Source organism: Phascolarctos cinereus, unplaced genomic scaffold, assembly GCF_003287225.1.
Source record: "Phascolarctos cinereus isolate Bilbo 61053 unplaced genomic scaffold, phaCin_HiC Scaffold_7;HRSCAF=346, whole genome shotgun sequence".
Classification (NCBI taxonomy): domain Eukaryota; kingdom Metazoa; phylum Chordata; class Mammalia; order Diprotodontia; family Phascolarctidae; genus Phascolarctos; species Phascolarctos cinereus.
Genome location: NW_027556180.1, coordinates 1,082,853 through 1,107,130, shown reverse-complemented (window position 1 = coordinate 1,107,130; position 24,278 = coordinate 1,082,853). Strand labels below are relative to the sequence as shown.

Genomic DNA, 24,278 nt, shown 5'->3' with positions numbered 1-24,278 from the left:
TCTGGTTTTAACAGTCTGGTTAACCCTTGTCACCAGCAGCTGGACCCTTTCCCTCCCCACCCCCATTAACAGGTGAGGAAAGTCCCATGCACCCCCAGCAGAGATCTCTGCTTTGGCCACTTGATTAGAAAAGAAAACAGCTTACTAAACTCTCCTCATCAGAACCGGGCCACCTGCCTTAGAACGAAGGTTTTTTTGTGATTTCCGGTTTTAAGATTCTGATTTCACCCTGGCACAGGGCAGGAACTCAGGCCCTGAGAAGGAGGCTCTGACCATTTCTCTCCCCAGCCTGTCCAACCCCAGCTGCCAGGGCAGTCAACCCTACCCCCAATAACTCCAAACCCTGATGTCAGATAAAAAATGTCTCGCTTGTGAATGAGGAAAAATACAGGAATTCTAGCTTTATTTATTGAGTATAAGAAGCAAAGATACAAGAGGCAGTAATAAAGATAAGGCCTGCAGGCTTGTTAAAAGATTTATTCCTACCAGGTTAGCATTTTCAAAATTCAATAGAAATTGCTACATATAAAATTTTAAGGAAAAATACAAAAGGGACCCATCATCCCAGGAGTGGCAGCTTCATAGGCTGGGGGTGGGGGTGGGGGGCAGGGCAAGGACAGGGGTGCTGCCTGGAGACTCCTGAAATCTCTCAGGAAGGGGTCAAAGGCTGGAGGTGGTGGGCTGGCAGCTGCTGCCCCCCCTTCCACAGTGGGGGTGCCTAACCTTGGGAAAAGTCCTGCTGTGCTCCTGGGTGGGGAAGCCCATGGGGAGCCCTGCTCAGGGAGAGGCGCTGGGACAGGGCAAAGCATGGTGAGGGCAGCCCCAGGGTCCTGGGCCTTGCCGCAAGAACAGTCCTGGAGGTGAGCCCAGGCAGGCCAGGGCAAGCCACGCCAAGACGCTGCAGGGAGGCCTTAGAGATGGCGGCACTGGCCCCACTGCTCATCGATGGAGCACAGCGGCGTCCGTGTCAGTCCATGTGCCCAAGGTGAAGAGGGATGGGACCCCAGGCCCTGCCGAGTCACCCCGACTCTCTTTGGCTCACTGCATTGATGGCAGGACTCCCCAAAATACAGGCTTCACTGGGCACCAACCTGCCCCCCGCGTGGTGCTGGGTCCAGCCTCTGTCCTCCGCCCACATCTCCCCAGGGCTCAGGGGATTGGGGACGCGCCCCACCCACGCGGAAGGTGGCCTTACGCCAGCATGGATTGCTGCACCGCCTTCTGCAGGCCCTGCCGTGTGACCAGCAGCCGTACCACCTCCTCGCTCCTCTTGGTCAGTCTTTTCCTGGCTTGGTCATGGGTCACCATGGTCATGTCCCAACCATTCACCTGTGAACCACAGACTTGTTCCAGCCTTTCTTGTGACCCAGAACACCCACCTGGGGGCCCCCCGAGGCCCGGTCTGGCCCACCTGGACACCGTGTGTCCAGGGCATCCCCTGCTATCCTGGCAGAGCTTTCAGGATCCTCCTGGGCCTGAGAAGACCCACTCCCACGAGTGCAGCCCTCAACAGACTGAGACCCGCCCCTGCCTACCCACTCTGGCCTGAGAAGGGCCTCCCTCAGGGGCCTATAGGGTGGCTCAGGGAGGCTCCTGGGAAATGGTGTGAGGATGCGTGAGCCAGGGAGGGCCTCCTCAGAGGCTGCCAGCCTGCTAAGGTCAGTCCCCAGGTGGCACTTCCCACCCACCCCCCAGGCCCAAGAGGATGGAGTTCAGAAAGAGGGTGCCACACGCTATGGGGCAAACGACTTTTGGTTCAATTTGGCTCAATCTCTCCTCCCTGGAGGCCCAGGGTCTGAGTCCGGCTTGCCTACTCAGCACTGAGTGCCACGTAGCCTCAGGGGAAACAGGGTCAGAACCACTTAGAAAGGAAAGTACAAGTCTGCCTTTTCGCCATGAGGCAAGAAGGTGCCCCAGAAGACGGGCAGGGATGGCATGGACGTGGCTAACGGTTTTAACCATTCTGATCTGGTGGCTGAGTGGAGCTGGAAAGGTATTTGCTCCAAACACTCGGTAAGAAGGGTGGAAGGGGAGGATTAGGGATGAGTCAGGGAGGCCAGGGAGGGCTGTGGAAACAAGCCGAGGAGCCCACCGGGGGCGAGCTGCATTTGAGGCGCTAGGGGGTGGGATGTGTGCCTGTGCCCAGGAGACAGGACTGCAGAGATAGTCAGGAGAAGGGGCTCAGCCCATCCACACCGGGGAGGCCCAGGAGGGCCCCATACCGGGACCACTCTGGGAGAGGCATGGAGGGGTCTGAGGGAGCCAGGGAGGCGTCACAGGAAGAGTGACTTCCTCCCTGTGGGATGCCACTGGCCCTGGGGACAGGGCCTGGTACAGTGCCTGGCACAGTACAGGCCCTTGAGAAATGGCAGTGTGCACAGAACGCTGGACCTGGGGTCAGGGAGACCCGAGTTCAAATCCAGCTTCAGACACTGGGTAGCTGTGTGTCCCTGGCCAAGTCACTTCACCACTACCTGCCTCAGTCTGTTCAACCATAAGATGAGGATCCCAACAGCACCGCCCTCCCGCACCTGCAAGGCCCTTGGGATGCAAGCTGGACTGATGCATTTAGCTGGGACCGCCCCAATGTTCAGAGGGGTGAGTCTGGAGTGAGCCCATGGGCCACTGCTCACGGCCAGGGATCCAGTGATGAATAACCCTCCCTCTGCCCTCCTCACCTGCATTATCTTGTCTCCGATCTGGAGGCCGGCCACTTCTGCAGGGCCCCCTTCTGACACCCTGGTGACATAAATGCCCTGTGAGGGGGAACAATGTCATTGCAGGACCATCCAGAGGCAGGGTCCCCCCTTCCCCCTGCTCCATGGGCCCAGGAGGGCACGGAACCCCTTCCAGAGCCAGGGAACCCCAATGGAGTTAAGGCCCGATCAGGAACACAGGTTAGGAACCGAGGATGTCTGGGGCCACGAGGTGGGGAAGACGAAGTCCCAACTCCACAGCGTGGGCCCTCCTGGTCCCTGAGAGGCGGCCGCCCTCACCTTGTCTGTCTTATCTTCTGAGAAGAGGGGTTCTGCGCGGGGTCCTGATCAATGCCCCCTCCGATGCTGAATCCAAGAATCAGGTTTTCACCTTGGCGCAGTTTGTGAATTTCTACTCTTTGCTAGTTAGAAAAAAGGGGGAAAAAATCCAGTTACCGCCCAAAGCTGTCTTTGCAGGGATGATAGGAGGCGTGTGGGCCCTAGCGGTCCTGCCTGCTGGTCTCTCCACATGTCGCAGAAGGAAAGCAGTGGTTTGGACTCAAAAGCTTTTAGCCAAAAGTCTTCAGACCCCAAATTATCCCTGCCAGCTGTCCTCCTGTGGGAGTGTGCATGGGGTGGGCAAGGATTTGGCTTCTGAATCCCCCAGGGCCCAGGCTACAGCTGCCACCCCCCACCCAGGGCCCAGGGCACAGCTGCCCCCTCCCCAATCCAGGGACCAGGCCATGGCTGCCTCCCAGGGAAGGTCCCCCAATCTGAGCTGGGAGGAGGAGTGGTTCTGCTCCTCCCCACCCAGGCGCCTCCCCCTCATCTGCTCCTGGCTCTGTCCCCTCTCACTAAACTGCCTCGTCTGTCCACTTCTCCACTGTTCTTGGCATTTCTTTTCCTTGTTTTCTGGACATCCTTTCCCTGCTTATCTGTGACTCTGTTACTTAACCCCTGCCCCCAAAAGCCTCCCTCTTAGCAATGAAGGTGTGGCCACTCTGAGAACCCACCTCTTGGCTCGTTCCCCAACCCCCCACCCCAAACCACGCTCTGGGGTTGTTGAGTCCTTTCAGGACCGGGAGGGAAGAGGAAGGAAGGAAAAGAGGGAAAAAGGGAAAGCAGGGAAGGAAAGTGGGAGGGATTCTTAAGCACCCTGCTGTGCTAAGCACTTTACATCTGTTATCTCCTTGGTTCCTCACAAGCACCCTGCGAGGTAAGAAGGTGCTACTGTGAGCCCCTTTCACAGATGAGGAAGCTGAGGCAGAGAGCTGACCTGCCATGGGTCGCTAGCTCCCCCCATAGGATCTTAGGCAAGTCCAAGGCCTGGCTCTCAAGGCCTCACGATGACAGTCATACCAGACAGTCTCTGAGGTTCCTCCCTCCCAGCCTAGGGGATGCCAAGGGCTGCTCTCTGGCCCTAAGCCTGCTGGCTGCCTTTTCCCACTAAAGACCTAGAGGCCTTTGGTGCACCCCACAGAGAAATCGTTTTTCCTGCCTGTTTATGGGAGAGAAAGGTTACAGATGTGTCAAACATTAGCTTTAGAGACAGGAGAGGCCTAGAATGAAAAGCCATGCGGTCAGGCATGCTGCCCCGTCCAGTGCAGAGAGCCTCAGCTCTCGACCTGCAGGCCCTAGGCTCACTCCCTGCCTGCGTGACTGGCCTCGGGCCTTCGGCATCAGTGTCTCTGTCAGAAGGTAAGGAGGCTGCTCGTGCCTCGCTAGGACCCGGTGAGCACTCATCCCTGCCCACGTTGTCCATCCTCAGGAGGACAGAGCCCACCCCCTGCACTGGCATGAGCTGGCACGGCCAGAGATGAGAAGTCCACCCCACTCCCCACAGAACTGCTTGGGGCAGGGGCCCGAGGAGACAGAAGCTTGCGGAGCTGAGCCAGGGCTGTGCCCAGTCCCCCAACACGCAGGGCTACATGCCCTGAACAGATTCTGCTGCATTGCAGGGGGCCTCTGCTGCCCAGGACAGGGAAGGGGACAGGCCGGGATTTCCCTGGGCCTCGCTCCTATCATAAGTGGGTGAGGAGGTGCACTCCTGCCCCAAGGGTGCAGGCCAGGGAAAGCCCTTCATCAGCCCCCAAATGCCCTGGGGTCCCTGCTGAGTCACATTGCAGGCACCTGCTTCTAAATCTGCCTTGGCTACACCAGCGGGGAAAGAGCCCTTAAGGGGCCCCAAGGGACGGAGCAGGCAGCAGAGGGATGGACTGATACAGACGGATAGATGGACAAATGGCTTCTCTTCTCAGAAAGCCAGGCTCCAGCAACATCCCACTGAGGCCTGTCCACCTGGAACATCTCTGAGTGCCAGGTGCCAGGAGCCACACCCTCCCCCCAACACACACATACACACCAACACCCATTGCAGCACATACTCCCACATGCACACAGAGACACACAGACACACCCCACCATCTGCCCCCTTCTCCTTAACAGTTAAACTGCTGGCACTTCCTGGCTGTTTCCCTATCCCTTGGGCACAGCCCTGTCAATTCCACTTGCACCCCAGGTCCCCAGAAAGCCTGTCCCGGCCCCCTGGATTCCAGCGCCCTCCCCCCGGTGCCGCCCTCCCATGGCTGACCACGGCTGACCAGCCATCTGGGTTGGGGTGAGTCCTGGAGGGCATGGGCCATGTTTTCTTGGTATGCTGACCCTCAGCACAGTGCCTGGCATTCAGTTGGTGCTTACTAAATGTTTCCTTTCCCTTCTCTGTGCCCAAAGCCCCAGACAACAGGACACCAATTCTAGTTGGGTGAGAGCTTCACCATGGGCTGTTGGGCAGGAATTTTTTCTGACTTGGTCTTGAAACCTTGCAGGAGAGGAAGTGGGGGGGACATACAGCATCCCCTGTTGACCATCTGCCCCCCCAAGTAGGCCGAGGAATGGCATGGGAACAGGCTGCTACAAGGCACAGGAGGAAGGAAACCAGGAAATGGTGACTCATTGTCAGCAAAGGGCTGGAGATCAGCTGCCATTCCAGATTTCTGACTCAGCCCCAGGCAGCCTCCTCCTCCCTCTCCTCAGTTATGCCCTTTGCACCCCGGGAAAGAGAGTGAGGGCCTTGGGGGCCACACCAGGCGCTGCTCCCTGAGATGTCCAGCCTCCGGGCCTTTGCCGCAGTGGGCAAAGGCAAAGCTGTCACTAAGCCACTCTGGCCCTCCAGCATTTCCGTGGTCCCTCCTGCAGTTGCTGCTGCTGTTCAGAACTGGCCGAGCCTTCCAGGCCTGCGGGAGTCAGACTTGGGCCAGGCATTTTCTGACTCTCCCCCAGCTGGCAGGGACCTTTCCTGGTCCCCCCAACCCATCCTGGAGGGATCTCCCGTCCATAGTGGTCCCCATGCCATCTCCTCCTCCTGTCTTTCTCTGTATCTCAGCACCGTGCCTGGCACACAGTGGGTGCTTCACCAATGCCCCCAACCAGTCCTGACTTCCCCAAGTAGGGACACCTTCTTCCAGAGCCAGAGGCCTTGGCAGTCATGAGCTCGCCTCCTCGTGGCCTTCCTGACTCCCAACTGGACAAGGCGGCTTTTACCTCCGAACCGGACAAGGCGTGCCTCGTGAGCTCGGGCCAGGGGGCAGACTCTGGGATGGGCCAGCCGGCCGTCCAGCTCAGGAAGGTCCTGAGACCCTTCTCCCTCTCCCCCTCCTCCTGCAGGGCCCTTGTGCCCCCCACCACAGAACGGGGGACGACGTCCCAGGCTCACCAACGGCCGGGCCCGCCCTGGTGCGTGACCCCCAAGGCTGCCCGGGCTACCCACAAAGACAAAGCGGGGACCACCGGGCCAAGCAGGGAGTGGAAGGAAGACGTGGAGACGAAGAGAGGTCTGGGGGCCAGAGGGGCGGCAGGAGCTGTCCAAACTTGGGGTGAGCGGCGGCTCCCCCCCACTCACCGCCCGCTGGGGTGTGTCGTGCTCCCCTGGCTTGGGGACACCCCCCCCTTGGGTGTCCGGGGGGAGGGGCTTGCCCGCTGGCGCCCCCCCCCGCCCTCGCGGGCACGCACTGGGCAGGAGCCTGCCCCTCCCCCCGGTCTCGGGGGCGCGCCTCCTGTGTCCGCCTCCTCACTCCGCGCCCCGCTTCACGGCGGGGACCCCTGGACCCCTACACTCACCACCACCGCGGTGACCGGCTGTCCGGGCACGTAGGACATCTTGGCTGCGGCTCCGACCCCACCCGGCCCCACCCTCAGAACAAAAGGGCTCGGGCGGCCCCGCCCCTCATGAATCATGCATGAGCTCCGCAGCCAATCACCGAGGAGACCGCTCCTCCCGGGCTCCGCCTCTGGGCTAGCGTTACGGAGCATGCGCAGAGTACCCGGGCGTGGCAGAAGCAGGTGGGGGGGCGCACATGAGTCTGCGCATGCGCCCGGGCCGGCTCTCTTCTCCCGGCAGCCTCAGGGTCAACATGGCGTCTGTGCAATTACCGTCGTCTCTGCCCGCCTGAGGGAACGACGCGGTCACTGCCGCCACCGCCACCCAGACTAGGTACGACCCTCGGGACCCGATACTGGTCCGGGGGCCCCCGAGCTCTTGGGGTGGGGGTGGGGACACGTGTCTGCAAGCCCCCTCCTTCCCCGGGGACCCGTGACCCAGTCGGCCTGGGGTCAGGGGGCTCTGCCTCCCTCTGGAGCCAAGCCTCTAGTGAGGCGGGGCCCTGCCCAGGCCGTTCGGCGTCGTCCCGTCCCCCCCCCCCCCCGGCATTTAGCAGCACGGGGTGGGGGGAGGGGGCCGGACCTGGCACGTGGGGAGCAGCCCGTCCGGCGGCGCATAAACTGGGGCATTCTCGGCCCCCAACCAGTGTAATCAGGCAGGAGGAGAACCCCCCCCCCGCTCCCTCTGGTCCGTGTCTGGCACATAGTAGGGACCGATCAGACCAGCACGACACAAGGGTTTCCCCCCGCCCCCTCCTGTCATTCCTCCGCAGCCCCTCCCGCCCCTTGTGTACGTGGGCTCTTGACCACCCAGTCGTTTTGCTCCCCCTTCCCTCCTGGCCCAGCATCTGCGGGAGCTGCCCTCTTGTGTGCGGCCGTGGCCACCTCTGTTGTCCTCAGTCTCCTCGTCTGTAAAATGAGAAGGGGAGGCCGGCTGATCTCCAGTCACCTCACAATCTGTATCTGTGCCCCCCGGCCACAGACCGTGGGGGGAATTCACGGTGCTGTCCAGCAGTCCTCTTGGACGTCCCCAGAGGACCAGAGTTCAGTCCTGTGCTTTAGCCAAAGCTTGTCCATTTCAGCCCAGCCTAGAACGACACTGTTCCTCTCTCGCTTCCTAAAGAGAACCCCAACCCCCCTGACTCATAGCTGACTAGTGGATGGAAAAGGAACCTTAGGAGCTTGGCTTTCTTCTGCTCTGCCCTCAGTGCCACCCAGAGGAGCGTCGGGGAGAGCCATGGCCACCACAGCCACCAAGCGTGAGGGGCCCCCCTTCATTAGCGAGGCTGCCGTCCGAGGGAACGCTGCTGTTCTGGACTACTGCAGAACATCCGTGTCTGCCCTTTCTGGGGCAACAGCAGGGATCCTGGGCCTGACTGGCTTCTATGGCTTCGTCTTCTATTTCCTAGCATCTACCCTCCTCTCCCTGCTCCTAGCCCTCAAGGCTGGAAGACGATGGAACAAGTATTTCAAATCTAGGCGACCGCTCTTTACTGGGGGCCTCGTTGGGGGGCTCTTCACCTACATCCTCTTCTGGACTTTCCTCTATGGCATGGTGCATGTCTACTGAAGGGAGGGAGGATCAGCATGCAGAAAGACGCCTGCTGGGGGTAACAAGATGTAGTCTGCTAGTTTTCCAAGGGAATTGACTGTTTGTGCTGTTAATATTATTAGTAACTTATGTTGGGAGAGAGATCTCTGGTGAGAGTCCGCAGATTAAATCAAATGTGAAACGTGTCGTGCATTGTTTTCTGCTTTGTGCAAATTCTGTTAGGGTTTCTCTTCTGCCAGTGGCAGAAATAACCCGTGAGGAGCAATGCTTTCTCTAAACCTTGGGGGAGCCCCGTGGGCAGGGCATCACACAGCTAGTAAGTGTCAAGTGTTTGGTCTGAGTCCAGATTTGAACTCAGGTCCTCCTGAGTTCAGGGCCAGTGCTCTATTCACTGTGCCACCTGGCTGCCCCCTGACTTGTCCTACTTTGGAAGGGACCAGACTCACATCTTTGCTCCCATTTCTCATGGGTTACAAGGCATTTTATTACGCACTGATTGTACAAAAGTTAGCATTGCCATGAACAGCTGGCACGAGCCCCAGATGTCAGAAGAAGTGGGGCTGTGTGTGTCTGCTCTGCAGGCTCCAGAGATGCTCCTCCAAGATGCTTTTGAGCAGACAGACCCCTGTTTAGAAATGCTCTGCCCTCACCCCCAGGCACCTCTCGCCTCTAAGGACTTGGAGGAGGGTCCCCTTGTGCTCCTTGAGACAAGGGCTGCCTTAGGGTGAGACTGGCTGACTGAAGAGTGGGGCCCCCCCCTGCCTGCCCAGCCTCGTGTGCTGCTTGGGCCTGGCGGGGGGCTCGCTCCAGAGGCCTGGTGAGAGGATGGGACTTCCCTCGCTGGCCCCAGGAGCCTGGGTAATAACGTTTGCTGAGCACTTACTCAATCCTCAATCCTCATCAGAACTGAATTCTAAGTTTCTGGTCTAGGGCATGAGCAGAAAGAAGGTTCTAAATTGTAGAAGTTGCCTCTACCCACCAAACTTAGGCACCCCCAAAAAGATGGGAACTCACTCAGCTGTCAGGGACACCCCCAAACAGCGCGGCAGAACGGTGGCTCCTCCTGGTTCTGACAGACAGGGGCCCAAGCTACACAGAACCACGCGTCAGCAGGACATGTCTACCCCCGGGCTGGCTCTGCCCCAGCTGAGAGCCCCCTGGGTCACCCTGACTCCGTTCCCTCTTCAGAGTGGGCAGGGGAGGTATGGAGGGTGCTCCTGCAGCCCCCGGGGGCCCAGGCACTGCTCCCAGCATGTTGTGGGTTCCCTTAGCCCTGCTTGGCAACAGCCAAGAAGAAGGAGATGGGGTGGCCCCCTCGGTGAGCTGGCCTCTTCCCCACCTTCTCCAATGATTTCTAAAACAACTGTTGTTTGTCCAGGGTGGCTGACCCCTCCAGAAGGCAGACACTGGCTGCTGACAGAAAGCTGCAACCGTCAGGTCCGCGAAAAGGTTCTGGAGAGCGGGACCGGTTTGGAGCAGTAGACCCCCTCCGTGTGTGCCCCAGGCGCCAGCTCCCTTCCCGTGCTCCTTTGTGGCAGGGGCGCTGCCCAAGCCACTCTCAGGAGGGAGGCTCCAGCTACTTCTCCACCGTCTGGACTTGCCCCAGGGGCTCCTCTCCAGCTGAGAGGCCTGTATCCTGTTTCCCATTTGCCAGGTACTTAGACAGGAGTTTTTGTGAGCTTAACCTGTGGAGAGAAATGAAAGAGAGGGGTTGTCACCATGAGACCTTAGGCCAAGGAGGGCCTCTTTCCTGGCACTGGGCTGATCTTCCCTAGTCTCTGGCTTGGCAGACACCCGATGGCGCCGAATGCAGGGCAGCAGAGAGGGGCAGGCCTGCAGGGGGTGGACGGGCAGCTCACCTCACTTGTTCAAATTTCTTTTCTCGATAGAAGTGGCTTTTTTTGATCAGGTAGATGAGCACTAAGTCACAGAAGAAGGCCCCCTAAAAAACAGCCAGTGATGTCAGCACAGGACCTCCCGGGGGGATCCCTGCCCTCCCTGAGTCTGTCCTCTGCTTTTAGCTTGTCCGAGGGCCTTTTGCCACACCCCAGAACCTCCTGGCAGCCAGCCCCTTATGAGGCTGGCCTGCACTAGAACCCGCGATCTCTCCCACCTGAGGAACCCCAACCTCACAGGAACTACAGTCTGGGCCCAGCACCAAGAGCCCAGCACCCAGGGCTGCCGGAGGGAATGGGGATGGGGGGAAGAAAGAAGCCATCTCCTTGTCTTGGCCAATGGTGACCTGCCTCGGGGCTCCAGGTCTGGCCAGCAGGGGGAGAGGAAGGGGCTGGGCTGGGTACTCACGGCACCCATGAGAGCCATGCTCGTGCCCACGTTGATGACCATAGGGATGATGTTGAACTTCCCGGCCTGAAAGAGTCCAAAGGGGTCTTTGGTGGGGGGCAGTCGGGCTTGGGGTCCGGAGGGCACATGCCCTGACCCAGCTTGAGTGTGGGAGAGCCCATGGCCACGCACCTTGCCATTCACCAATACATCAAAGCGGATCCCATAGACCTTCATCAGTGTGCGGAACTCCACCCCATTGGCATCTTGGTAATACTTAGCAAATCTGGTCAAAACAGGAGGCACTGATGCCAGGTTCTGGCTGCCGACCCAACCCCCATGCAGAAAGCTAACTCATGGGTCTCTAAGCACCGTCATCCCAAGAAGAAAGTCGCTGGTCCTGATTCACTGACAGCCGGGGAGGCCCTGGGTGATGGAGCCCACCCTGGCACCAGAACCCCAGGCTTTCCGCTAGCTTAGGCTGGACGGGGTGAGGGGGGGAGTGCTGATTCTGCTGCAGAGCTCCCTGGAGAGGGCAACTGCACCCCTGGCGGTCCCAGACTTGTTCCCCCCCTTCCTAGGGACCCCTCCCTGTTCCCAAGAAGAGGCATCCGAGCCCTGCCTTGCACCCATCAGGGGGACCACACGCCTCATCCCCAGTGCAGTCCCATTTACCTGAAGTTGTATCCTGAGGAGACAGACTTCTCTGCAAACCTGTTGTCCAGACGCCTGAAGGAATACTGAGGCTCGCAGGCTGAGGGACCTCTGTCCAGATCGCAGTCCCATTCAATGTGAATCCCTATCACCCCGCCCTGAGAGAGAGAGAGAGAGAGAGAGAGAGAGAGAGAGAGAGAGAGAGAGAGAGAAAGAGAGAGAGAGAGAGAGAGAGAAAGGCGGGCAGAACTCCAGGACACAAGACACGGCTAGGCCTGGGGGAAAGAGGGGGAGGAGGGAGCAGGCATGCCATCCTGGGGCCCTCCCCACCCGTCAACTAACAGGTGTGTCCAGATGTGTGACCCAAAGCGCAGTGGTCCAGCTGTGTATGCAAAGTATGTCAGCGCCCCAGGTGTAACGTGCCACGGGTTCCCGTTGCCCAGGTGTGTATGGAACATCTCCTTAAGCCAGGTGGGATAGAGCCCATGCGGGGGTGTCAGCCAGGTAGGTCTAGGTGGCCCAAGTGTCTGTTAACGAGGAGGCTGTGAAACTTGGGCTAAGGCCCAGATGCTCCCCCAGGCACCCGCCTCTGGGAGCTCGCCCAGCTCCTGCGCCGGTGGGTTCCCAGGGGCCCAGGGCTGGAGCCAGCCGGTGCTTTGGGAAGGCATGGGTGTTTAAGGGCTGTTACCTCCAAGGCCATTTCCTGGAAGTCATTCCCAGTATAGCTGACCAGAGTGCCCAGCCGGAAGATAGGGCAGTAATGGTTGTCAGGACTAAAGCGGCAGAATTTCAGAAAGCTTCTGTCTTTGGTCTGCAACACATTGGACCTGTAGAGGGAAGGTTGGCAGATCCGTGACAGGGCCATGAGCTCTATTCCTGGCCATGGACACTTAGCCATGGCCGGCTCTGGGGAGCATGCCTTAATCGGGTTTGCAGGTGGCATGAAGCTAGAGGGATCACTAAGTAGACCCCACAAAGTCGGCATGACATGCATGGGGAGATGGGCACAGCCACAGACTCCCAGAGGCAGAAGTTGATCTGAGAGAGGCCAGCCTTCACCTGCAGATTCCTTCCCCACGCACCCACGGGGCCATCCCAGGGATGCCTGAAGACCAACAGGGAAGGAAACTTTCTAAGTGGACTGGGGTGAGGAAGATGGGGCTGGGGTCGTGAGATGAGGTGGGGTGGGGAGGTGGGCACACCGCAAGCCAGTCTTCCAGTAGCACGACAGGGCAGCGCCCGGAGCTCGTGTGACTCTGGCTAAGCCTGGCCTCCCCCCTGCCTGGAAAACCTGCTGCTCCCATTCCTGACCTCGGCTTCCTGTAAGCCTCCACTCAACCCCCCCTTCGACAGGAAGCCTCCCCTTGCCCTCCTAATCCTAGTGCCTTCCTTCTGATCATTATCCCTGTTTATCCTGCACATAGCTCCTTCGTGCACGTTAGATCGTAAGCTCCTCCAGGGCAGGCCCTGTCTTCTGCCTCTTTTTGTATCCTCGGCACTTAGCACAGTGCCTGGCACATAGTAGCTGCTCAAGAGATGTTGGTTGATTATCCTAAGTTGCTTTAAGAAAGGAAGTGACTGGGACTAGACAGGTCACCATCCCACTGTCCTCCACCCGTACGGACTCCTCTGGAGGGGTGTGGTTGGTTTAGGGCGAGAGAAGAGTTTGGCAGGCAGGAGGGGTGAGAGGGGAGACTGGAAAGGACGGGGGGGGGGGCTGTGTGCTGAAGAGCTCTGAAAGCCAAACAGAGCAGTTTACAAGGCTCTAAGGCCCACTCTCCCACAAGATCCCTTTGACCACTGGGTGGAGGATGGAATGGGGGGAGGGGGAGTTGGAAGGCAAGCAGACACCTTCCCCACCCCAGCAGCTATTGCAATAGTCCAGGCACTAGATGAGGAGACGAGGGTGCCGGGGGTGGCAGTGTCAGAGGAGGGAAGGGGGCGTGTTTGGGAGATGTTTCAAAGGCTATGAGTTGGACGCTGGGGGTGAGAGTGAGGCATCGAGGACGACAGGCCGTGTTACACGAGCCGCAGGGACTGGGAGGGTGGGGGTGTCCTCTGTGGTCACAGAGGAGGCAGGGAGGGGAGGAGTTCTGCATTGGACACGTGTTGGAGATGTCTGAGAGGCACATTTGGAGGCTGGCAGAGAGGTCGGAGCAGGAGAGGGAGATGGTCATCGAGATGCCCGAGTGAAGTGGGATAGAGAGCTTTGAGGACACATGTGGTTAGTGGGCACGGCCTGGATAGAGATCCAGTGAAGGAGACTGGGAAAGACCGGGATGATTGCATTTGAGATGCCCACTGTTAAGTGAGGGACAGGCTGGCCTGGGCCAGGTTTATGATGCCCACTTAATAAATCTCAATGGCTGCTCCCATCACCTCTAGGAGCAAACCTAAAATCCTGTTTAGAGCTTGTCACAACCTGGCCTCAGTCTACCTTTCCCATCTCCTCTCTGGGTACCCTTTGGGCCAGCCCTGCCACTCGCCACTCAGGACGCCCCACTTCCCATTGCCCTGCTTATAGTGCGCCTTCCTGCTGTCTACCCAGCAGATGCCCGGCCTCCTTCCAGGCTTAGCTCAGACGCGGCCTTGTCCAGGATGTCTGTGGGACCTCCCCCTTCCCTCTGGCCGGTCATCAGTATGGGTCTCCCATGTCACATCTAACCTAGTGATTGGCAGGGAAGCTGTTTCTGTGGGTCTCTCCCTTCTCCCATGCTGAGCACAGTGCGGGTCACATAGTAGGTGCTTGGTAAATGTGATGGCGGACTCTAGACATCAGAACTAACATGTGGCTGAGGCTGTGGCTAGCCCCACCCATCTACAGAAGCTCCTCCCTCAGGGAGGTGCGAACAGGGCCCCCAACACCAAGAGGTCTCCGTGGGGACATTCTCCAGTGCCAGAGCAGGGCTCCAAGGCCTCTGACCAATGCAGCTCAGGGAGTCCAGGGTCCCCCCGGCGCCTCATGCTCTCTGAGGTGCAGTCCAGCTGCTGGTCTCATCTGTATTTCCCATCTGAACGGGGCATCATGGGCTGGGGAGAGAGTGGCACGGTGCCCCCCCCGGGCAGCTCCCTCTGCCCCTCACCCCACCTCTGCACACAGCAGACCTGCATGGCCACAGTGGCGCCCTCTCCCCTTCCAAAGCCCGGCCTCAGTTTCCTCATCTGCCAAATGAAGGAAGGACACTAGCAGACCTCTAAGGCCCTGTGAGTCCCGGTGTTCCATGGCCCGGTGATCTCAGCGATGCCTCCGAGGTGGCAGCCGAGACACACCACCAGGCTTGGTCATGGCGGTTATTCAAAGGCACCTTCACAAAGAACTCATCACGTCCACTGACACTGCAAACGTGCAGTAGTGTGCATACCCCTACACAGTGCACTCTGGCATGCTCGTCGATGCCATGCTTGCTGGGCACCCTAGCACGCTCACTGATGCCATGCTTGCCAGGCACCCTGGCACGCTTGCTGATGCCATGCTTTGCCGGGCACCCTGGCACGCTTGCCAATGCCACTCACACACACATGGATGGGCATCCCTGATCTTATTTCTGTCTGCTTTTCACACCACATCCCTATGAAGAGGGCAGAGAGGAGCTCCCACCACCCTGCACATGCACCCTTCATTTGGAACTAGCAACCAGGGCTTCCTAGAGCAGCCACCCACCCTACTTACTTGGAAAAGTTGAACCTGGGGAAGCAGATGGTATTCTTTATGTAGACGGTAAAGTCTTCAGCCTTTCCCAAAAGTGGCTTCCTGAAAGTCCCAGCAAGTCAGGTTAGTGATTGGTGGTCTGAGCTGAGCTCCTCAGGCACACTGGGCTGCCAGGCTAGTGGGGAGAAGGAATGAGGAGACCCCAGCAGCTTGTGTGCGTACAGGGCCGCAGGGTGCTCAAAGCCCTATGTCTAGGACTGTCTGGGCTTCGCCCTACTCCAGCTTGGCCAGCTGCCATCCCACCCTGGTTCTCTCGCCTGCCTCCTAGCTCTCCTGCCTGGATGGAGGAGCAGAGGCCAGAGGCGGCATGGACTGCCAGAAGGTTCCCGAAGGGTCATAGCTGCCTCAGGCATCTGTTCCTCCCCCTAATCCCCTCTCCTCACACCCGGAGAGACTTACGTGGGCTTAGACACCTTCTCCACCGGGCACCAGGCAAAGATCTCACAGGTGCCACTGCTATTGCCAGCCCCCATCAGACAGGTGCCAGTCTTTACTCCTGGGCAGGGAGGGAGCGATGGATTGCGTGGCGGAGGGACTGGTGCTCCGAGTCCAGCCCCGCCCCAGGCCACCCCGGCCATGGCTGCCCCCCCCCCCGTGGCTCACCGTTCCCAGTAATGACAGCTTCTCCTTTGGGGCAGTCACTGTCCTGGGAGCACACGGCGCCAGGGACGCGGGAGCTCTGCTGGGCGGAAGGAAATGGGGGTGAGGAGACCAGAGAAGGCACAGCACCCCAAGTGCTGGGCTCGGAGTCAGGCAGACCTGAGTTCAAATCCGGCCTCAGACACCTGGTGACCCTGGGCAAGTCACTTAACTGCTGTCTGCCCCAGTTTCCTCAACTGTAAAATGGGGATAATAATAGCACCTCCCTCCAGGGTTGGTGTAAGAATCAAATAAGATAATAATTGTGAGGGGCAGCTAGGTGGCGCAGTGGATAAAACACCGAACCTGAGATCAGGAGGACCTGAGTTCAAATCTGGCCTCAGACACTGGGTGACCCTGGGCAAGTCACTTAATCCCAATTGCCTAAAAAAAAGCTAATAATTGTGAAGTGCTTAGCTTGAGCTTGGACAGCTTAGGTGGCACCAGAATGCAGAGAGCGCCAGGCCTGGAGTCAAGAAGACCTGAGTTCAAATCCAACCTCAGACACTTACTAGCTGTGTGACCCTAGACAAATCACTTAGCCTGTTTGCCTCAGTTTCTGCATCTGTAAAATGAGTTGGAGAAAGAAATGGCAAAGCACTCCAGTATTTCTGCCAAGAAAACCCCATATGGGGCCACAAAGAGTCTGACACAACTGAAAACGAAAACAGTGCCTGGCTCGGTGGGTGCCTGAGGAGGCATTGTAGAAATCCTTCCTCCCCAAGGAAGGTTCTGGAGATCCAGCCCCTTCGTCTCCCATCTCCCCTCCCAAACCCCTCTGCTCCCCAGCACCAGATTCAGCTTCCCAGCTCAGAAGGCCTCAGGGGCTCCTCCCTGCCCAGACAACCTCCAGACTCCTGAGTGTGACATTCAAGGCCCTTCACAAACTGCCTCCATCCACTGGCCCGATGTCACCCCTCCCATCACTCTCCTCCAGACCATTCCTTAAACCCAGTTCACACCTTCCTGCCTCCCTCACCCATGCCAGCTTTGCCCGCCCAATTCCTCCAAGACCCAGATCAGATGCCACTCCCTCCAGGAAGCCCTTTCCTGCCAGCTCCAGTGCAGACAAGTTAAACTCTGCCTGAGGGTCCTGAGCCTGGGGAGGCCTGGGCACCATCCTCCCAAAGGGCTTTATGCTCTCTGCTGTCTTTTGTCGAGCCCTAGCTGGCATCTGGGCCCAGCCCCTTGGGCACCAGCCCTCTATTCCCTCCTCTAGGCATGGACCCTGCGGCCCCTCAGCCTCTCCCACCAAGGCCCACAGGATTCTCTCCAGTTCCCATTCCATCCTGGCAACCGTGGCTCTCTTCCTTCTCCCCTCATCCCTTGTTTCATAAACCTCTGAGCATTCAGTGCCCACATAACAGTCCACATCCTCAGAGCCTTGAATTAATCAACTTGCAAGCTTCCGCCTCACTCTGCCCTAGAAAGAGCCAGGCAAACCAGAAGATAATAGGTCTAGAAGAGGCAGCAGGGACGTGATCAGATGCCCAGAAGAGGCACCTATCTTTTGTCCTGCCTGGGGCTCTAAATAGTGGCATGGTCAGAGCTTCAGTTGAAGACAATCCCTTTGGTGGATGCTCCTTTGTGGGCGGGGTGAATGGAGGTTGGCAGAGACTGGAGGAATCCCATTTATCCTGCTATCTCCCCCTGGCACTGAGAGTCAGTGTCCTATATGGAGCAGGTGCTCAGGAAATATTGGATCAATTGAATTGAATAGAATATGGATGAGTTTGCAAAGAAAAATTCTGCTCCCTGTCCAGAACCTGACTCCTAATTCCCCCACCCACCCACCTACACACTTCTTGCTGTTCTCTCCATAGGTGCCCTGCTAGTTACAAAAAGGACTAGGTGAGAGGGGGTGGGCATGACCCATGGCATAGGGAAGGTGGCTTGGCTTGGCTCAGTGTTGGAGACAGCTCTGGGGCCAGATGGGGATAATGGGAGGGGAGGATGGGAAGGGAGGATGGAAAAGGAGGATGGGGAGGGGATAATGGAAAGGGATGTTGGGAGGGAAGGCTGGGGAAGGAATGATGGGAGGAGGAGAGAATGGAAGTGGAGGGATGATGGGAGGGAATGATGGGAAAGGATGGTGGGAGGGGAGGATGGGGAGGGATGATGGAGGAGATAATGGGGAAGGGATGTTGGAACTGGGATGATGGGAGATGAAGGGAAGGGAGAATGGGAAGAGATGGGATGATGGGAAGGGATACCCAATGGGGCTGACAGCTGAGGAGGCTTCCCTGGAAGAGGGTGATATAATTTTTTCAGTGTATACCCCTCCTTCTCCCAGTTCCCAGTCAGTCCTTTCTGTGCCCCATGGCCTCTTACCTCAGCACAATGGGACTGCCGCTGATTTGGGGTCACAATCAGGTTGGTGACAACAAAGAAAACATTTTCTCCCTGAAAAGCCAAGAACAGGACAGCATGATCCACATCCCAGATCGGGCCCACACAAATCCCCCTGTCCCTGCCACGGAGGCCATGTTTCCTCTCTGTCTGCCTTCTGTCTGAGTCCAGGGCTAGCCCCAGACCTAGGCTGTGGACAGAAAAGGTAAAGAAACCCTTTTCTACTAAAAGTTTTCATGCCTTTAATTTCACATCCTTCTGCCTCTGAGCTTTACCCCAATCCCAAGTCTCTTCTGCTCCCATGTTCCTGGCCTGGAACCCCCTGACCTCTATCGGCAGATCTCAGAGAGCTCCTCCTCTCCCCTCCTCCTCAGCACAGTTGCTGCTGCCTGAATCTAAGCGTGAAAAAGAAAGAGGAGGAAGGGAAGGGGAGGATTTGCTGCTTCCCCTCCGCAGCCCAGAGCCTTAGCACTTGCTAAGGACTCAGGTCTTCTCAGACTCCGGGCTGTTGCTACTGAGACAGACTGCTAGATGAAGCCAGGCCATCCCCTCTACTGCCAAAGACAGCGGCTAAGGACTAGGATGCATTGGGAATCAGAACACCAGAACCCCAGAGTCAGCAGGTACCTGGGCTTGGGATGGGGGGACCTATTGTCCACCCAGACCTCAATAAGAGCCCACTTTAAAAGGTCCCTGATAAATGGGGGATGGTCCAGGCTCTGCCTGAAGTAGGAGAGAAGCTACGCCCCTCCTGAGCAGCCCACACTGCCTTGAGACACCTCTCAATGTTAGGAAATGTTTCACTGAGGCAAAAGCTTCCTCTAACTCCCCCCGCCCCTCCCCAGCCCCCCAGTCCTGCCTTCTGGGGCCAAGCAGAACAGGCTGGTCATTCTTCCATAGGACAGTCCCCATGTCCCCCTGGGTCACTGGGTCCTGGCTCCAAAGATGGAAGGGACCCTAGGGGGCAGCCCCCTCATTTGGACAATCTGAAGCCAGTAAGGCTCAGTGATCTGCCCAAGGTCACAGAGGGAGCAGAGGGCAGAGCCAGCATTTGAGCCTGGCTCCTCTGGCTCAGTTCATGCCCTCCCCCCCACTTCTCCAGATTCTTGAACTGCATGATGCCCTGGGTTGGGGCTCAGACCTGGGAGGGAATGACGTAGTCGGCCACATCCCAGAGACGCTCCTTTAGCTCTGAAGTATTGGTGAAGGCCACGCCTTTGACCTTGGTGATGACGGAGCTCTGGATTGATGTGTTCACTTCCTGGTAGCCTTTCTTCACTAGGAACACCCACCTACAAGAGGCAAAGGAAAAGGGTGAGGGCCAGAGCTCTGCTAGCCACATCGACACATTGTGACGATTACAGCAACAATGAGTAACTGACATGTCTAATGCCAAAGCCCTAGGGATACATTGTCTCATTTGAAGTTGAAGGGAACTGCAAGGACTGGCTGTCACGATTCAGCCTTACATGGGTCACCCTGGGCACCCCTGGCCAAGGTGGATGAATGAGGCAATTGATCCCAAGCCTGGTGGAGAACCCCTGCTGCGGCCCACAGCCTGGGGCCCTGCCGCTTGTGCAGGGGATTGCAGCATCGAGGCTGACCCCTGCCGCTCAGCATCTGTCCTCTGGCCAGAGAACCCAGAGAAGGACCAGCTTCCTTGGGGATCACTCTGGGCTGCACCCGCTAGCTCATCCTAGAGCATCTCCCACTCTCCTTGTTGGAGGGCACTGCCCCCAAAAGGTTGGAGGAGGGAAAGGGATGAGGGCCACAGTGGCCTATGCAAAGGACTTCCTGTCACTCTGGTGGGCAAGACTGGCCAATTCTCAGAGGACCCTGACCTGGCCTCACGGCCAAACTCCCAGGATCCCCGAGGGCTGGGTGGGTCAGGAGGGGCCACCTCATCCAAAGACATTAGAGCCAAACACCATCCAGCCAGGTGTGATGGAGGCCCTGCTCCAGGCCCCTCAAGGCAGGGTAGCCTTTCCAAGGCAGCCCCTTCCGCTACAGCTTGGATTGTCTGGAAATGCTTCTCAGCTTCCAGCTTCCAGCGGCGTCTCTGCAGCCAGGACAAGCAGCACGCGGCTGGTCCCTTTTCCATCTGGCTGCCCTTCACACACTTGAAAGAAGCCACCTGTACTGCCCAGCCTGCCCCCTCCAGACTTATCTTCTTCACACTGAATATCCCCAAAATGTGCCAAATCAGGCTTCACCTTCTGACTGCACTCACCCAGATCCTTCCTGAAATGTATTAGCCAGAGCTGAGCCCATAGCAGAGGACAGAGGGACCCCATTGACTCCCTGGGCCTGGACCCAGGCCTCTCTCAAGGCATCCCAAACCGAATCTTAATGCACTGTTTCTTCATTATTCTGTCACACTGTGGAGTCACACTGGGCTTGGAGGCAGTGATTGCAGGCAGAGAGGTGGCACCACTGGGCTAGGAGGCAGGAAGACCTGAGTTCAAATCTAATCTCAGACACCTACTAGCTGCATGTCCCTGGGTGAGTCACTTCACCTCTGTCTGCCTCGGCTTCCTCATCTGTAAAATGAGGACATTAATAGCAGTGCCCTTGAGGACCAAATGCGATCATATTTGTAAAGTGCTGTGCCAGCCAATGCTGCCTATTGGCCATTAGTCCACTAACCCTCTCCCCTCCCCAGATCTTTTAAGAGAAATTCCACTCTGCTTGAGCCTCATCAACTAGCAGAGCCTCAGCTAGGGTGAAGAGTTGAGATGAGGTGCAGTGTGGCTGGTGTTTTTCCTTTGGGGCTTTTTACAAAGACTTGGATCTACTCAATGAAGAGGTAGGAGTCTCTGAAACTGACTATACAACGACTGAGGAGGCATGGGGGAGGGGAGGAGACCACAGGTCCTGTCTTCCTTCCCAATCGACTTCTCTTAGTGGGAACGCTTCCTCCCCTCCTCCCTTCTCCTCCTCTTATTCCTCCTCTTCCTCCTCCTCCTCTTCTTCTTCTTCTTCTTCTTCTTCTTCTTCTTCTTCTTCTTTTTTCTCCTCCTTCTCCTCTTCCTCCTCTTCCTCCTCCTCTTCCCCCTCCTCCTCCTCCTCCTCTTCCCCTTTCCCTTCTCCTTCTCCTTCACCTTCACCTTTCTCCTCTTCCTTCTCCTCCTCCTCCTCCTTCTCCTCTTTCTCCTCTCTTCTTCTTCCCTCTTTTCCTCTCTCCTCTCCTCCCCTTTCCTGTCCTCTCCCAGTCTATTTCTCCCCAGGGGCTCAGTGATACCTCCTCCTCTCCACTGGTTTTATACTGTTGACTCACCTTAGCTGATCTGACCACACATGTGGCAGGTCACTCCCATTGATGAAGGACTTTCTCTGCTCTTAGCACAGTGCCTGGCACACAGGAGGTACTTAGTAAATGCTTGTTGACTGACTACACTTAGTTTAAAGCCTATGACTGACTGATCAGCACCTGTTCCAACTTAATTAAGGAATCCAAGTAGAATATTTGATCACTTGCTCTAAATGAGAAGGGGGATTGATTTATTCCATCAGGCCCCACCCTCACCTTCCTTTCTCCCAGGATGCTCTGCAGGACCCCTCACCTCCACCCTTCTTCCTAGGAAAGAATCAATGACAACTGTCTACCCCCCTATTCTGTTCTGCCTCCATCCTCAGCCCCGTAGTTATACAGTCTTTCTATCCCAAATAGGCAAGAAACCCTGAAGTCATCGCCATTGTCTTGGTAGGTAATGAGTTCCCTGTCTCTGAAAGTTGTGAGCTAGAAAGGGAATTCCTACTTCAGACAGAGTTTGGAGTCCAAGACTGTCCTTCTGATTCTATGATGGGCATAAGTTTCTGATGACCAGCATGCAGAGGGATCTGAAACCATGCCACACATACCACAAGGATCAGTCCAAGAAAGGAGGGATGTGACAGCTGCCTTCAAGGCAGCTAACCCTAACCCTAATCCTAACCCTAACCCTAACTGGCTGTTCTGCTCCACCCTTGGGGCCAGAATTGGAAGAAATCTGTCAGGGTTGCAGATGGGGCAAATGGGGCTGAGAGAATCTGCTAAGCCCAGGAGCTGCCTGTGTGGGGTGGGCTGCCGGGGAGGTGATAATGCCAACAGTGCACATTCCTAGAGGGTCATGAGGTTTGCAAAACACCAGACAAATATGCTCAATTGCATTTGATCCTTGTAACAACCCTGCAAAGGTAAGGTGCTATCAATGTCTCCATTTTACAGGTGAGGAAACTGAAGTAGGCAGAGGTGAAGTGACATGTCCAGGATCACCCCAACTAGTGTCTGATGCCAGATTTGAACTTGGGTCTTCCTGTTTCCAAGCTCAGGTCTCTTCCACTTTGCCCCCAGCCTAACCTTGATGACATAGGTGAGCTCTTTCTCATTAGAAGAAGCCTTCGGGCAGACTGGCTGATTCCAGTTCAGGAGCACTTCAGAGATGCAATTTCTGATCCAGCTCTGGGATCATGACTCCTCCACAGGACCAAGGCCGAGGACAGCCATCAGGCCCAAGAAGGCTCAGCGCCTTCCAGTGACTCTCCCCAAGAAAGGAGGAGTGCCCTGTGAGCAGTGCCCTGGATCTAGGGCCACAAGGTGAGAGGCTCTGTCCCCAGGAGGCTCTGTACCACTGTCACCTGCATCTAGCTGGCTCTAACCAAGCCTTGACACACCTCCTCAAGGAAGTACCTCTGCGCCTCCTCCCCTCCCATCATTCCAGCCAATCAGCTTCTCTAAACCAGCCTCTCCCACCATAGTTTAATTAGAGAGGTGTGTTCAGCAATTCTGACAGTCTGCAGTTAAAACTCCAGGAATGGTCTGGGTCCTGGAAGTAATGAGTGGATGTTAACTAAGCAGGTGCTGAATCCATGCAGAATTGAAAGAAGGAAGAAGGAAGGGAGGAAGGAAAGAAGGAAGGAGAGGAGGAAGGGAGGGAGGAAAGAGGAAAGGAAGAAAAGAAGAGAGAGAGAAAAGGAGGAGGAAAGGGAATGAGGGAGGAAAGAAGGATGGAGGAAGGGAAGGGGGAAGGCAAGGAGAGCCCTTGGGCCCAGCTGCCTCCCTAGGTCTGGAGAAGAGGGCAATAGGGAGCTCAGCCAACAGCCTGTCCTTGTCAGTCAGCCTGGCCTGGAACCTGGTTGGCCCTGGCTATAAATAATCCTGAGCTGGGGGATGACTCGGCCATCTTCCGGCCACGGGCACCTGGAGGACGATGGAGGAAGGGGGAAGGGAAGGGCCAAGGAAGCTGGCAGCCAAGGGGCCGCCCTTCCCCACCCCCAAGCAGTGGGGGTCTGTAAGCCTTGGGGAGGACAGCGGCGAGAGCCTCCCCTGTCTCTCTGTCCCACCGGCCTGACACCAGGAGCTCCCGTCCCACTAGGCGCCCAACAACCCGTAAAACACAGGGGAGCCTCTTGGAAGACTTGGGGCGGCGGCGGGGAGGAACGGGGCAGGTCCCTTGAATGTCCTTGGGGCTGAGGGTCGTCAGACACGAACCTTCGATATTCTGTTCTCTAAGCCCTTCGGTATACAGACGGGGAAACGGAGGCCCAGACAAACCTGGACGAGGTTACACAGGGACGTAGATGGAGGTTAGGAGGCCAGGTACACACACACACACACACACACACACACACACACACACACACACACACACACACACACACACACTCACAGACACACATTCATACACACACACACACACACATACACACTCACTCTCGCGCGCACACACACACTCACTTACACGGCCGCCCGCGCACTCACCCCAGCAGGTACACCAAGATGGCTAGCTGTATCAACCGGTAGAGCAGTCCAACCTTCTTGTTCTTAACGATCACATACTTTTCCGTCTTGTAGTCGAACAGGCTGAAGCACAGAGTCTTGTAGTCCATCTGGCCGGCCTCGCTCAGCCGCGGGGCTGCTCCGCGCTCACACTAGGGAGGCCCCGCAGCTGGCGGGGGGGGGGGGGGAGGCGGGGCTCATCCTCAGTCCCTCCTCCCCGCCCCTGCCCGCACTGCGGCCTGGGTCCGGCCTTGAGGTCAGCCGGGGAGCGGGGCTCTCCTGGGCATAGCTTCTGCCGCTGTGTGGCTCCCGGTGCTGGGCTGACTTCGGACAACCGATAGCAGGAGCGGCGGTGGGTGGGGGGGGGGGGGGAGGGGCGTGCTCGCTGTGCTGGGGGCAGGGGGGAGGAAGGCGGAGCAGAGGGTCCCTCAAGGAGCTCGGGCCTCCTCCTCTGCTCATCCATTCATTCGTCTGGTCAGTCCT

General features: G+C 57.5%; 3 protein-coding genes across 4 annotated transcripts; 1 reads left to right on the top strand and 2 right to left on the bottom strand.

Moving 5' to 3' along the window:
* Positions 1–386: 386 nt before the first annotated feature.
* Positions 387–6,920, bottom strand: TAX1BP3 (Tax1 binding protein 3). Its single transcript, XM_020964786.1, is given in 5 exon segments — positions 387–1,329; positions 2,679–2,756; positions 2,997–3,020; positions 3,023–3,118; positions 6,813–6,920. Coding segments are annotated over 5 exon segments (375 nt in total). The 5' UTR covers positions 6,852–6,920; the 3' UTR covers positions 387–1,191.
* Positions 6,921–7,033: 113 nt separating this feature from the next.
* On the top strand, positions 7,034–8,589 carry EMC6 (ER membrane protein complex subunit 6). Its single transcript, XM_020964787.2, has 2 exons — positions 7,034–7,185; positions 8,060–8,589. Exon 2 carries the CDS (start codon positions 8,089–8,091, stop codon positions 8,419–8,421), a length of 333 nt encoding a protein of 110 aa, XP_020820446.1. The 5' UTR covers positions 7,034–7,185; positions 8,060–8,088; the 3' UTR covers positions 8,422–8,589.
* A 261-nt stretch (positions 8,590–8,850) lies between these two features.
* Positions 8,851–23,982, bottom strand: P2RX5 (purinergic receptor P2X 5). Of its 2 annotated transcripts, none has more exons than XM_020964682.2 (12): positions 23,856–23,982; positions 19,179–19,329; positions 18,020–18,091; positions 15,653–15,728; positions 15,449–15,545; positions 15,011–15,091; positions 12,029–12,167; positions 11,362–11,498; positions 10,879–10,972; positions 10,708–10,773; positions 10,263–10,345; positions 8,851–10,088 (listed from the first exon to the last, which is right to left on the bottom strand). In XM_020964682.2, the coding sequence occupies exons 1-12, from the start codon at positions 23,903–23,905 to the stop codon at positions 9,980–9,982; spliced, it is 1,155 nt and encodes a 384-aa protein (XP_020820341.1). In that variant the 5' UTR covers positions 23,906–23,982; the 3' UTR covers positions 8,851–9,979. The 2 variants fall into 2 exon arrangements, with proteins under 2 accessions (XP_020820341.1, XP_020820340.1); XM_020964681.2 differs by having other exon boundaries at positions 23,778–23,981.
* Positions 23,983–24,278: the final 296 nt, after the last annotated feature.